The 12,152-nt window shown below is 51.4% G+C and overlaps 5 protein-coding genes across 5 annotated transcripts; 4 read left to right on the forward strand and 1 right to left on the reverse strand.

The window, feature by feature from the left end:
* Positions 1-204: 204 nt before the first annotated feature.
* Positions 205-3,105, forward strand: EDD37DRAFT_693543 (fungal-specific transcription factor domain-containing protein). Its single transcript, XM_062820060.1, has 6 exons — positions 205-501; positions 553-1,498; positions 1,551-1,704; positions 1,751-1,928; positions 1,980-2,141; positions 2,186-3,105. The coding sequence occupies exons 1-6, from the start codon at positions 209-211 to the stop codon at positions 2,805-2,807; spliced, it is 2,355 nt and encodes a 784-aa protein (XP_062670617.1). The 5' UTR covers positions 205-208; the 3' UTR covers positions 2,808-3,105.
* EDD37DRAFT_627823 (phenazine biosynthesis protein-like protein phzf family) lies at positions 3,106-4,444 on the forward strand. Its single transcript, XM_062816401.1, has one exon. It carries the CDS (start codon positions 3,219-3,221, stop codon positions 4,143-4,145), a length of 927 nt encoding a protein of 308 aa, XP_062670618.1. The 5' UTR covers positions 3,106-3,218; the 3' UTR covers positions 4,146-4,444.
* Positions 4,445-7,106, reverse strand: EDD37DRAFT_627825 (catalase A). The gene is made up of 2 exons (XM_062816402.1): positions 6,690-7,106; positions 4,445-6,638 (listed from the first exon to the last, which is right to left on the reverse strand). Exons 1-2 carry the CDS (start codon positions 6,933-6,935, stop codon positions 4,644-4,646), a joined length of 2,241 nt encoding a protein of 746 aa, XP_062670619.1. The 5' UTR covers positions 6,936-7,106; the 3' UTR covers positions 4,445-4,643.
* Positions 7,107-9,026: 1,920 nt separating this feature from the next.
* EDD37DRAFT_356835 (PQ loop repeat-domain-containing protein) lies at positions 9,027-10,724 on the forward strand. Its single transcript, XM_062811839.1, has one exon. The coding sequence runs from the start codon at positions 9,323-9,325 to the stop codon at positions 10,658-10,660; it is 1,338 nt and encodes a 445-aa protein (XP_062670620.1). The 5' UTR covers positions 9,027-9,322; the 3' UTR covers positions 10,661-10,724.
* A 636-nt stretch (positions 10,725-11,360) lies between these two features.
* Positions 11,361-12,134, forward strand: EDD37DRAFT_562582 (hydroxyacylglutathione hydrolase; the record flags this gene model as incomplete). The annotated part of the gene is made up of 2 exons (XM_062813922.1): positions 11,361-11,416; positions 11,474-12,134. Coding segments are annotated over 2 exons (717 nt in total), but the record flags the coding sequence as incomplete, so codon positions are not given.
* Positions 12,135-12,152: the final 18 nt, after the last annotated feature.

Consider the following 12,152-nt stretch of genomic DNA (forward strand, 5'->3'; position numbering starts at 1 on the left):
TGCAGAATGGCGTGACCTATATCTCAGAAGGTTGGGCCAAGTTTCAAGTGACAGGAAGCCTAAGCCTAAGGGCTAGGGGTAGCCCGGAGCCGTCCCCCAATCGTGGCAGGCTGGAGGAGCTCCGACCCCGCAGCAACTGGCATCGGCTTCCAGGTCTCGGCAAGCCCGGTACGGTATCTAGCAGCACCTTAGTGGTACTGGTATGGTGATGGCAGTCGTGTCGCTCTGCACTTTCTACCCCAGTCAAGGCGAAAGCTCCTCCCCCATGATTTCCTGCATGCTTTCTGCGGAGAGATTGGCTATTCAATTCTCATTGACCATGGGAAATCCTGCTGTACCATTGCACTCTCCATATGGCCCTCGCAAGAGGCGGGCTGCTGCATGTGAAAGATGCCACCGCCGTCGCGTGCGTTGCGATGCCTCAGTCAATGGGACGCCGTGCGCTGAATGCAAGAGAAGCAGTTCGAAGCATTGCAGGCTTGTCCAATCCAGGCGCACTCGGTAAGCCGAGTCACGTATTGCAAACATACATATTAATGAAGCTCGTATCAGAGGGCCGGACGGTCGATATATTCTGCCTGAGCAGAAAGAAAATCAATTATGGAGCCCCAGTAACACTGGGGTTAGCGATACCCTCGCCGCCACCGATGCCGATAGGAGCGAGTACGCTCCAGCGGTCATGAAAACGACCAGAGATCCTGAAATTCCTTTGAACTTGGCAAGACTGGTTGGCGCCGACCATGAGAGTCATTCTGGTGACGAGTCTGCTGACCGGCGCGAGACGATCAGTCCGGATGGACCTCATAACAAGAATAACGAAATGACTGAGCAGGATAACGCCCGCTCAAACTTTGTGGGCGAGTCCTGGTATGCCTCTTATGTTCTGAGTACTTCTGCAGCTGGACATAGCGAGCTTCATCGCCCTATTGAGCGAGGTCAATCGAGTTCCGCTTACTCCAGTCCGGCTGATGGCGGCAGTGTGGTCATCGACAGTCGTAAGCGAAGGAGTGCTACAAAGGTGCCTCCTTCCGATCTTCCTTCCCAGCACCTGACCGAACGACTTCTGGAAGTATATTTTCAGCGGTTCCATGTCTTTTGCCCTATCCTCGACAGAGGCACTTTCCTGTCCTCGGTCCGCGACGGGAGCGTTTCCATCACCCTCCTACGCAGCGTGCTTTATATTGCGTCTGTTCATTGTGGGCCGGAGATCTTTCACTTGATGGGATATACCACAAGGCTTGATGCCGGGGATGACCTCTTCAGCAAGGCTTGCGCATCTTTCGACGCTGATTACGAATCAGATCGGACAACAATGGTACTAGCTTCGTACCTTCTTCACTATTACTTCGGCAAGCCAACGAGCTATCGTGACACATTATGGTGGTTAGGTAATGCTATCAGATCAGCGGAATGCATGGGCTACCATCGAAGCACAAAAAACAGCAAGATGGATGCTCGACAAAAAGCGCAATGGAAGCGGATATGGTGGTGCTTATACGTTAGTGAAGTTCACGCCTAGCCTAGCGAAGAAGAGACATTGACCTGTACAGATTCGTGATCGGCAGGTGTGTCTCAGCACGGGTCCGCCGATGTCCATCAACGACTTAGATTGCGATGTGGAGGATTTGACAATGGAAGATTTCCCCGACGAGTCGCCAGAAACAGCTCAATATATCATCGGCCAAGTGAGTCTTAACAAAATTGGTGAGTCTCGCCCCAGGATCGAAGACGTACAACCTAACAGATCCAGTCTCGAACATGTTTTACTGCCATTGCTCACCCTCCCGACTGTCATTGAGTCGCGACCCTTCAGTGCGACAAATAGCAAGGCGAGAAATTCAGGCTGCCATGGAAGATTGGTGTGCGCATGCGTCGTCCTCTTGGGAGGAAAATCATTACTTGACCTTGACGCTGAAGGTCTGCTACTAGTAAGTATACATTCAGTCCCGTTTTGATCATCTGCTGACGCATGAGAGTAGCTACTACATCATCAACCTCCAACAACGTCTCCAACGGTTATGTCACAAGCCTTTCGCGGATCATGAAGGCTCTACGATAGTTCTGGAAGCGGCCAGTCACGTCACAACGCTGGTGGAAGACTCGCTGTTATACTGGAGTCCAGAACACTTCCCTATGATATAGTAAGTATGGTCATTCCCATTAGCACACATTTCTGACAAGTCAGCGTATCGGCTATTTTCTCAGCCATGACAGCTTACGTAGCCGAAGGGGGAATATCCGATCCGAGTCAGTTGTCGCAAAAGTTGAGACCGAGTTTATTGGCACTCAAGCAGTTTGAGCAATATTATATTGTTGCACGATGGATCCGGAACCTTTTAATGGACCTCACCAGTCGTCTCAACAAGACCGAGGCTCGAAAGCGTGGGCATCGGCCTGATGACGCCCGTATCTACCGACAAGTGCCTTCATTTAGACGACAGCATGGCATTGAAAGCCATTCACAGACGCAGTTTACCGACAATAACGAGCAGAGGACTCAACCTACGGAGAATGCCTATGTGGCCGACAACCCAGGGTCAGGTGGAGATGCGTCTTCATACGTTTATGAGACCAGTCCCTTCGATCCGTCATTTGAATCACCCTCTGGCACATCCGCAGCAGTCCTTGGGAACTTCCTTCCCGACTTTATGACGAACGATTTCATATCGCAGCAGTTCTCTCCAGACGGGAATGGCACGATTGAATTTCCGTCACCGAGCTCGTTCGAGTACCAGCATCTGCATTTCCTGGCTGACCTGGGCCTGTCAGGTTTGGGCAATCCGGCGTTCCCAGAGACGAATCAGTGAGGCGGTTGAGGTACGGTCCACGTTAAAGACGTTCGTTCATGCCGAAATAGGACCGTCACGTTCTGCCTGATGGAGCGAAATCCAACAACTATCACCGAAAATGGAATACCGTGGTCAATCGGAGGGAATGGAGACAGACGATGTTCCTGCACAAGAGTTTTTGATGTCAAAAGAAGTCGAGAGCACGCTTTTGGAGTATTACTCAACAACCAGACTTAAGCTGATGTCCGTTGCAACCTCAGATCTCCACTTTCGGGGATATCAAAGTCTAACTCGCCTTCAAATGACTCAGAACACCCATTGAACAATGAAGAATATTTGAACAACATATATCAACAATCTACCAAACATTCCGCTCTCCTTTGTCTCCCCTAACACCTCGCAATCCCCGAACATACAAAGAATATCAATATGTCTTCTTCCAACCTCTCCTTCGTGACGCTCGACGTCTTCACCACAACCCGCTACACAGGCAATCCCCTCGCCATAATCCGCGTGCCCCAATCCATCACCCTCTCCCAGACCCAAAAACAGCGCATAGCCCGCGAATTCAATCTCAGCGAGTCAGTCTTCTTACACGAACAAACCACCCACGACGTTAGCGACGAGTCAGTAAGGATCGACATCTTCACAAGCCAGGCCGAAGTCCCCTTCGCAGGCCACCCAACAGTCGGCACGGCAAACTATCTCCTCCGGCTGTTGCAGAATGATCCCCTCAACAATGTTCCCGCTCTCCAAGCTAAAGCAGGCCGTTTTCCAATCAGTCTCGTCTCCGCAGGAAGTGCCACGCAAATCGGGCTCGCGCACGACGTGCACATTCACAACTCCCCGTTCGCCGACCAGCCTCTTGTCGCGCAGTACCCAGTCGTCAGTATCGTGCAGGGCATGACATTCATTCTGGCCGAACTACCTGATCTCAACGCCCTTGCCGACCAAAAGCGCAACCCGCTCGGCGTGGAGAATGTCTACTCTGCCTACACCAAGCTCGACGAGGGGCCCTGGCGCAAGGGACTTGTCGGTACGTATTTCTTCGTTGACCTCGGTGTCGACGAGCATCAAGTAAGGCAGCTGCGCACGCGCATGTTCGCAACCCGGGAAGACCCTGCGACGGGTAGTGCGGCCAGCGCTCTCACGTCATACCTGTCACTTCAGCAGGGTAAGCCCGGACGGTACAAGTATCTACTGACGCAGGGAGTGGAGATGGGCCAACGAAGCCAGATCTCGGTTGAAGTCGGTGTCAAGAGCGGAGCTGATGGACTGGAAATCGACGAGGTCTTGCTGAGTGGTTCGGCTGTGCTGACTATGCAGGGGACGCTGGAGATTCCTGAGGAGAATTGATCTTACCAGGACTTTAAGCGTCTATGCAGCCTGTCCAAGGTAAGTCGGGCTTGGAATTGAAATTGATTGTCTGGAATTTATGGTTGATGAGCGTTCTCAACGGGTTAGCGACAAGATATTTGCTGTGCATGGCGGGCGTTGAAGTGATTTTAGCGATCATGGCAGTTCAACTCTGCCCTTCACGTTAGTCAATATAAGTATATATTGAGCCGAACAGAGCTTCTCGAGAATAGGGCTTGTGGAAGTCCCCAAAAAGCTGAACTTAGTGTTCTAGAATCGAACAGTACATCAACGACTCGAGGTGCAATAGATTCCATACATGTGCAAATTGATTGGGGTATATTGTGTGCATGATTTAGTATGTGGGGGGTCGCCTATTACTTTGCGCCTTGTAAGGCGATAGTGACTGTGGTCTGAACTCCTCCACATTGACCTCTTGGGGCTACAACTCAAGTCACAGTTGCAGGGGCTTTCCAGCGCTTTTCCGCCAAACTGCACTTACACAGAGACCATATCTGTGAGACCATCCAGCTCTCTTTGCCAGTTTCTGTGCAGGGCGATGTTGTGGAAGAACTTTCCGGTAAAGTCTTTGGCTTCTGAGGCCATCTTGATTCCCTTTTTGACGGTGGACTCATCATCTGGGGTCTGGGCGGTGACAACACCATACCAATCAACCACTGCGTCAGTTCCTTTCGAGGCCACAGTGGTGCCTGGGCATTCCCTGAGTGCAGCTTCGACGAGCTCGACACCTTCGCCAGTGGCACCAATAGCCTTGCAATGAGCGAAGGCTTCCTTCACGTAGAATCGAGCTAGACCATTGCCCATCAGGGTCTTGATTGACTTTTCGCCACCAGGAACGAAGATCGCGTCGAACATGGTCGACCGCTGTCCGTTGAGGAAATGATCAGGCTTGGCGCTAGTGACACCATCCGCAGCCGTGACATTTTGACGCTTGTTGGAGATGGTAAATGGCAAAGCCAATTGTGACAGGACTGCGGCCTTCATAGCACCATAAGCAACCGCGTCAAAGCCATCGGCAATGAGGATCGCAACGCGTCGAGACTTGATCGTAGGCACTTCTGGCAGGTAGTCAAACTGACTGAGACCCTTGGCCTTGAGACCAGGATTCTCCACAGTCTGCTTGGTAGGGGTAGGAGCGCCGCACTTTTCAGCAACGGCTGCTGCAAGGGATAGATCGATTTCTGTGAGGCGTTCTACCACGCGTTCGTAGACAACGTTGTCATCGCAATGATCGAGTTCGAATGAGAGGGCGTTCGTAATATGTCTCTTCTCAATGTCTGACATGGAGTTGTAGAAGAGCTGAGCCTGAGAGACATAGTTCTTCCACTTGGGAGCAAGTTTTCGTAGATCCATACCCGTTTCCCTTGCTGGGTAGGACTCGAAACCTCCATTGCCGTGTCCAGTGGGAGGGTTGGCCTCGAATCGATTGGGCCAATAGTTTGCCTTGCCCTTGGTAATGGTGTGACGTCCTTGACCGTCGCGGTTGAAGTTCATCATAGGGCAGACAGGTCTGTTGATGGGAAGTTCCTGCCAGTTGATGCCCAGGCGGGAGAGCTGGGTATCGAAGTATGAGAAGTTTCGGCCCTGGAGAAGCGGGTCGTTGGTGAAGTCAATGCCCGGCACGATGTGGCTGGTGCAGAAAGCAACCTGTTCGGTCTCGGTGAAGTATTCGTCGACATTGCGGTTGAGCTCCAACTCTCCCACATATCGGATGGGGACTTGTTCTTCAGGCCAGACCTTTGTGGCATCGAGAATGTCGAAGTCGAAGTTGTGCTCATCCTCTTCCTTAATCAGCTGAACTCCGAACTTCCATTTCGGGTAGGCGCCGTTGTCAATGGCTTCGTACAGGTCCTTGCGATGGAAATCTGGATCTTGACCGGCCAGTTTCAGGGCCTCGTCCCAGACGAAAGAGTGGACACCGAGTTCTGGAGTCCAGATGAACTTGACGAAAGTCCTCTTGCCCTCGGCGTTGATCAATGAGAAAGTGTTGACACCGAAACCTTGCATCATTCGGTAAGATCTGGGGATACCTCTGTCGGACATGGCCCAGAAGAACATGTGGGTAGCCTCTTGGTGCAGATACATAAAGTCCCAGGCGCTATTGTGCGCAGTCTGGCCTTGAGGCACTTCGTTGTCTGGCTCGGGCTTGACGGCGTGGACTAGATCCGGGAACTTGATGGACTCCTGGATGAAGAAGACGGGAATGTCGTTACCAACGATATCCCAGTTACCCTCGTCGGTGTAGAACTTGACGGCGAAACCTCGAACGTCTCGAACAGTGTCTGCACTTCCTCTGCTGCCTTGAACGGTGGAGAAGCGCACGAACACTGGGGTGGTGCGGGATGTGTCGGTCAAGACCTTGGCCGATGTCACATCTTCCAAACTCTCGTAGAGCTTGAATTGACCATGGGCACCTGCACCTCGGGCGTGGACGACTCGCTCAGGGATACGCTCGTGGTCGAAACGGTGAATCTAGGGAATGGTCAGTGTGTTCGCCTTGAAGGAGAGCGTTCAAAACCATACTCTTTCTCTGGCGATCTGATCCTCGAGCAAGGAAGGGCCGACTTTGTTCTTCTCCTCATCGACCACCTTCAACCAATGGTCCAAGTCTGCGACTTTGACACCATAGTCGGTGGTTTGGGGTTGCTTGCTGTGGGAGTCCTTGACATCCTTCTTCAGGTCTGCAATCTTTTTGTTTTCAAACATGTTTTTGGCGCCGTCCTTGACTGATTCGGCCGTGTTCAAGATGCTCTGTCCAACTGAAGACATTGTTACCGCGTGAGAAGGAGAAAAAGGAAGGGGCGATGGGTGAACTGGACGAGATAAACAGAAAGAAGATGCGGAGCAACAATGGCACTAGATACGCGTGTGCATTAGGGACAGTTACGGGTCGACTCTCGCCAATAAGAAAGAGACCATTGCAGGCACCTTTGATGCCCATGACGTTTGGGGTGTTGAAAACATTTCGTCATGTCTATAAAAGCCAATAAAATGATGTATGGCCCACCAAGGCCGTTGAAGCGAGCCCCGCATACTAGGTACCGGAACGGTCATCCGACACCTGCAGAAATACATTTTCCACCTGTTGCATCATCCGTGCCACCGCTATTGGTCGTTACCGAGCTACCTGGCAGGTGCTGGATATCTTTTCCAGCTGCCACAAGCTGCTTCTGACATCAGTATCTTGGGAAACGAGGGCGAATTACAACTACCGATAGACAAGCCGCAAAAGGAGCAACGTGTCGTTTACCCATAGCGGAAATCAACAGCGACAAGTAATGGCCTCGAAAAGGAAACTTGCCAGCGAGAGCCTCAAGTTTTTCACTTGAGAGTCGGAGAATTATCCCGAACTAGCCTCGTAGGGCCAGACAAGGCTGTAGACGAAGGTGGACGGACTGCTGAGGAGCTTACGAATGGGCGTGAGTTGTGTCGTTCCTCATCTTGATCATGCGTACCTAGAATCCTTCATGATCAGATCACTCGCAGCCTTCGTTCCTGGCTTTCGATGCAGCTTCGTGGGAGCATCTCGAAGCTAGTCAAAATCCGAACTCACCGCCAATGTAGCTTGCAGGAGCTCATATCACTCCACGTTGCTCCCCGTACCTTAGCGGTAGACAGCCTCAGCCAAAAGCTAACATTGGGGTGATTGGATGTTTGGCAATTTCACTCCGTCATAGCGTGAGGTGACCTGACCGCCACGCAACAGCTACAACACCAAGGATAAACCACATCCTCCTTAAGATTCTCGGTGAAGCTGGAGTATGCATATTAGTTTGACAGCAAATATCGAAGGCCAATGAGCCTCACCATAATACCTAGACCTCAGTGATGGGTAGAAAGAAATAGGTGGCGGTTCGTGTCAATCTGAGATGCATAATGACTCGTTACTGACAGGATGCCCATTATGTCTGCTGACGTGAACGATTATGAGTGCACATACGTGCTGGCATGAGAGGATACTGTTGGCATTATCAACTCCCACAGATGCGATATATGTATTTCTTGTCATCCTCGTCACCCCCAGACCTCGGCTCAATTCACACTTCAATATCTGGAGTTATTGTGGCCGACCCACCGCACATGAATCAATCTATCATGTAATAACATGGTAGACCAATGGACACCGCCTCGACTGACTCAGTGGATTGTTGAAGATGGGCACAGAGCAATCTTTTGAGGGCCGCCTTCCATACACTGCGACTCTCTTCATCTTCTGGACACCCTCGCTGATGACAAGTGCGCGCAAATGTTGAAGTTGATTCGACGAAAGACCTGCTGCTGGACTCTGCAAACTTATTAAGCGAAAGGTGAAGGCGGGGTTGATGAATAACAACAGATCTCGTTTGAGCAGCGCAGCTCCCGGCGATCTCCTCCCACGCCAAGAGATGAGATTGTCTTCTCATCTTCAGACATGCAATTGGTTTCTCATTTCTGCTTATCAGTTCAATGTCGGACTGTCGCGTGGATATCCGCCTTCTGCCCCTCGGTCATCCACCACCATCTTCGAATCATGCAACCTTCACACAGGTCATCAAGCATTGATCTGACCAATTTAGGTGTCATTCTGCAATGTCATCTGCACATAATTGCCTACGAACCCCTCGGCTCGTCCCTTGGACTGCCGTCGGACCCTTGATATCATGGGGTTGACCAATATCCGAGCTTCCTATTTTCGCCCGGACCCAGAGGGTGGTTGCAACTGCCTTATCTGAGGGGCCAGTTCGTGACTGATCAGATGGCTACACACTCATCCCACTCTTCACGCGCACTCTCCGCATCATTGTTGTGTTCTTCTTCCTATCTTGCGTTCCCTCTGTCTTCATTCTATGTGACTTGCGTGCTTACATCGACCGAATACAGACTGGTATACTCTAATCGATCCCTGCGCTCGCTGGTTTCTGTATTGCTCACGACGACGAAGCTGTGCGGCACGCAACTTGTTAGTCTTCAAGGTTCCAAGGAACAGACGCGAAGAGTCTGCTCCTTCTTACTACGGTTGCGTCCAGAGATCTACGTACTGTCGTCTCTGAATCAAGACGCTGTCTCTGCAAGGGCAGGACGTTTCAGATAAAGCAAACCCAGAAGAGATGGTCAGGATATCAAGGACGAGTAAACATTGATCCGATAAGAGAGCGGGCGAAGGAGTAGCAAGAACGATGTCCCTATCACATACCTCCTTCGTGTCGATATCCTCCCTCCCACATCATTGCACACCAACCACGTCTTTCCTGGCTGACGTCTCCGCCTATTTCGGTGTCTGTATTCCTACTCCCCTTGCGGCGATCTCGGTTCTGCTGGGGACATGTTCAATAATATCATGGCTATTTGCGCAGATGCCGCAGATATTCAAAAATTACCACATCAAATCTACGGCAGGACTGTCGATACTCTTTCTGGGCGAATGGTTGTTGGGTGATTTGACCAACCTTCTGGGTGCACTGTTCACGAAGCAGGCTGCGTGGCAGATCATCATTGCAAGCTACTACGTGTTTGTGGATGTTTGCCTTGTCGTCCAATACTTTTGGTACACCCATTTCGCGAAATGGATCTATGCGGAAAGCCTCCACTCTCCCGATGGCAGCGATGTCGATGATGATGCAGACAGTGATATCATCAACGCACTGTCCCCAATCAATACCAGCTTCACGGGCGAAGAACAGTTGTTGCGGGATGCGGATACTAGTCCTCAAAAGTCGGCTGGTCCCACCACTGTTGATGGGCCTCGCTTCTCGCAAGTGAATTATGGCGAGAAAAATGGCAGTCCTCGCAACATACCCTACATCCACAAGATCACCAACAATTGGATGCCTTCACCCTCTCCACGGACCTTCATGTACGCGGCTACTATATCCTCGCTGGCATCCAGCGCGGCAGCAGCGCCTCTGCCGTTTCCTGCAGACCACTATCGACATGGCATACATCTCCTGCGTGTCGATACACCTCTTGAGATTGCGGGTACTGTCTTGTCATGGTGCTCTACATTCTTATATCTTGCGTCCCGTCTACCTCAGCTGTATAAAAACTGGGAACGACAATCCACTGCTGGCCTTTCGCCTCTGTTGTTCCTCGCGGCGTTCTGCGGTAACTTCTTCTACTCTACGTCACTCCTGACCAATCCAAACGCGTGGCAAGACTATGGGCCATATGGTCACCACGGCTGGGTGGACGGTGAAGGATCACAGAGATGGGCTTGGGTGGCCAGAGCAGCCCCTTTTTTCTTGGGCGCTGCCGGATGTCTATCTATGGACGCTCTGATGGGAGCGCAATTTCTGATGTACGGCGAAAAAGAGGAAAGGCTTGTGCGGGTCCGAGACAGATATGGATACAGCCACTGGGAAAGAGTCAATGGCTGGATGAGAGGTTGGATACCAAACATGTCTGGGAAGGATAGGGTGGTTGACATGGCGGAGAGTCAGCGCCTACTTGCTGATAGTGGGAGAATGAGCTTGAGCAGGAGAAGGGACAGCCATCGTGATTATGGCACGGTAGAATGATTCATGCATAGCATAGCATAGCGATAGACTGGCCTACTGGCTGATGAGGGGGCTTGGAAGCAAGATCGTATTTTATACTTTGAATATCGACACCGCAAAAAGGGGCTATGCAGTATGCACGGACGACATGAGCTTGTCTGCCGTCCCCGGACTTAATACGACCGGCGTGGATGATTGACGTCAATGCTCGACCTCTCCAACCGCTCTCCGCATCTTCATCTTGATGATTACAATTGTCTTTCCACTGTACAATTGCACGACTGTCGATTTTGACTACTCTATTCCGGACTGACTGTACAGCTTTCCTTTGCCTGAAACCAATTCATGATCACCTCAAGGCTCATTCGGCCATTCCTGTCCACCAGCGTCGCCATTTCGTCTTTCATTCGTCCAGTAAACACCCCGCAGTTTTTTGGAAGTGCAGTCGCACAGCAGCCATTACGAAAAATGCATATCCTCAGTATCCCCATGTGTATGTGCCCGGAGAGACCCAAAGACCCCCTCTTCTCATCACGTTCAAAAGGCGGCCCATTGGACAATGCAGACGAGGTAGTGAGAGAAAAACTCGTAGCAATGGTCACAAGAGTTGCTCTTTGCTCGACGTGAAGACACCGGCAGAATACGCCGTTGATAAGTGTAGAGACATCGCTGACAATCACCACTTCTAGGGGTTGGTTCGTCCAATAACTACGCATACCTGGTCAGCGACGACGAGACGAAGGACGCAGTCATAATCGACCCAGCAAATCCTCCCGAGTACGTCTTCCGTCCTTGCTTGCTCTCTCCGTCGAACTAACATGCCAATCTGCTCAGAGTAACACCCGTCCTCTCCGAGAAATCCAAAGACCTCAATTTAACCGCCATCGTAAACACCCACCATCACTGGGACCACGCCGGCGGGAACAAGAAGATCCTCTCGTCTCTACCATCCCAGATCCCCGTGATAGGCGGCAAAGACTGCGAAGCCGTGACGAAAACGCCCTCCCACAACTCGACCTTCAATATAGGCAAGAACATCCACGTCAAAGCCTTGCACACCCCCTGCCACACCCAAGACAGCATCTGCTGGTTCATGGAAGACAATGCGACGAACGAGCGCGTGGTATTCACCGGCGACACTTTATTTATCGGCGGGTGCGGGAAGTTCTTCGAAGGTAACGGCACGGAGATGCACAAGGCGCTCAATGAGGTTTTGGCGTCCTTGCCGGACGACACAAAAGTATACCCGGGGCACGAGTACACCAAGTCAAACGTCAAGTTCCTGAAGAAGGTGCAGCCGGAGAACGAAGCGATCCGAAAACTCGAGAAATTTGCCGACGAGAATCAACAGACTCAAGGTAAATTCACGATCGGGCAGGAGAAGGAACATAATCTGTTTATGCGGGTGCATACGGAGGAGATGAAGAAGGCTACGGGCGAGACGGAACCGCAGGCGGTGATGGCCAAATTGAGAGAGATGAAGAACAATAGCTAAAGGGCGCGGTATGATGCA

The sequence above is a fragment of the Exophiala viscosa genome, assembly GCF_022695815.1.
Source record: "Exophiala viscosa unplaced genomic scaffold EDD37scaffold_4, whole genome shotgun sequence".
NCBI lineage: Eukaryota > Fungi > Ascomycota > Eurotiomycetes > Chaetothyriales > Herpotrichiellaceae > Exophiala > Exophiala viscosa.

Bases quoted from the DNA above. Each gene is read 5' to 3' on its own strand.
- EDD37DRAFT_693543 (XM_062820060.1), top strand. From the start codon at position 209: ATGGCAGTCGTGTCGCTCTGCACTTTCTACCCCAGTCAAGGCGAAAGC. The intron at 1,499-1,550 runs GTTAGTGAAGTT...TGACCTGTACAG, and splicing joins GGATATGGTGGTGCTTATAC to ATTCGTGATCGGCAGGTGTG. The intron at 2,142-2,185 runs GTAAGTATGGTC...CTGACAAGTCAG, and splicing joins GAACACTTCCCTATGATATA to CGTATCGGCTATTTTCTCAG.
- EDD37DRAFT_627823 (XM_062816401.1), top strand. From the start codon at position 3,219: ATGTCTTCTTCCAACCTCTCCTTCGTGACGCTCGACGTCTTCACCACA.
- EDD37DRAFT_627825 (XM_062816402.1), bottom strand. From the start codon at position 6,935: ATGTCTTCAGTTGGACAGAGCATCTTGAACACGGCCGAATCAGTCAAG. The intron at 6,639-6,689 runs GTATGGTTTTGA...ACCATTCCCTAG, and splicing joins ATCAGATCGCCAGAGAAAGA to ATTCACCGTTTCGACCACGA.
- EDD37DRAFT_356835 (XM_062811839.1), top strand. From the start codon at position 9,323: ATGTCCCTATCACATACCTCCTTCGTGTCGATATCCTCCCTCCCACAT.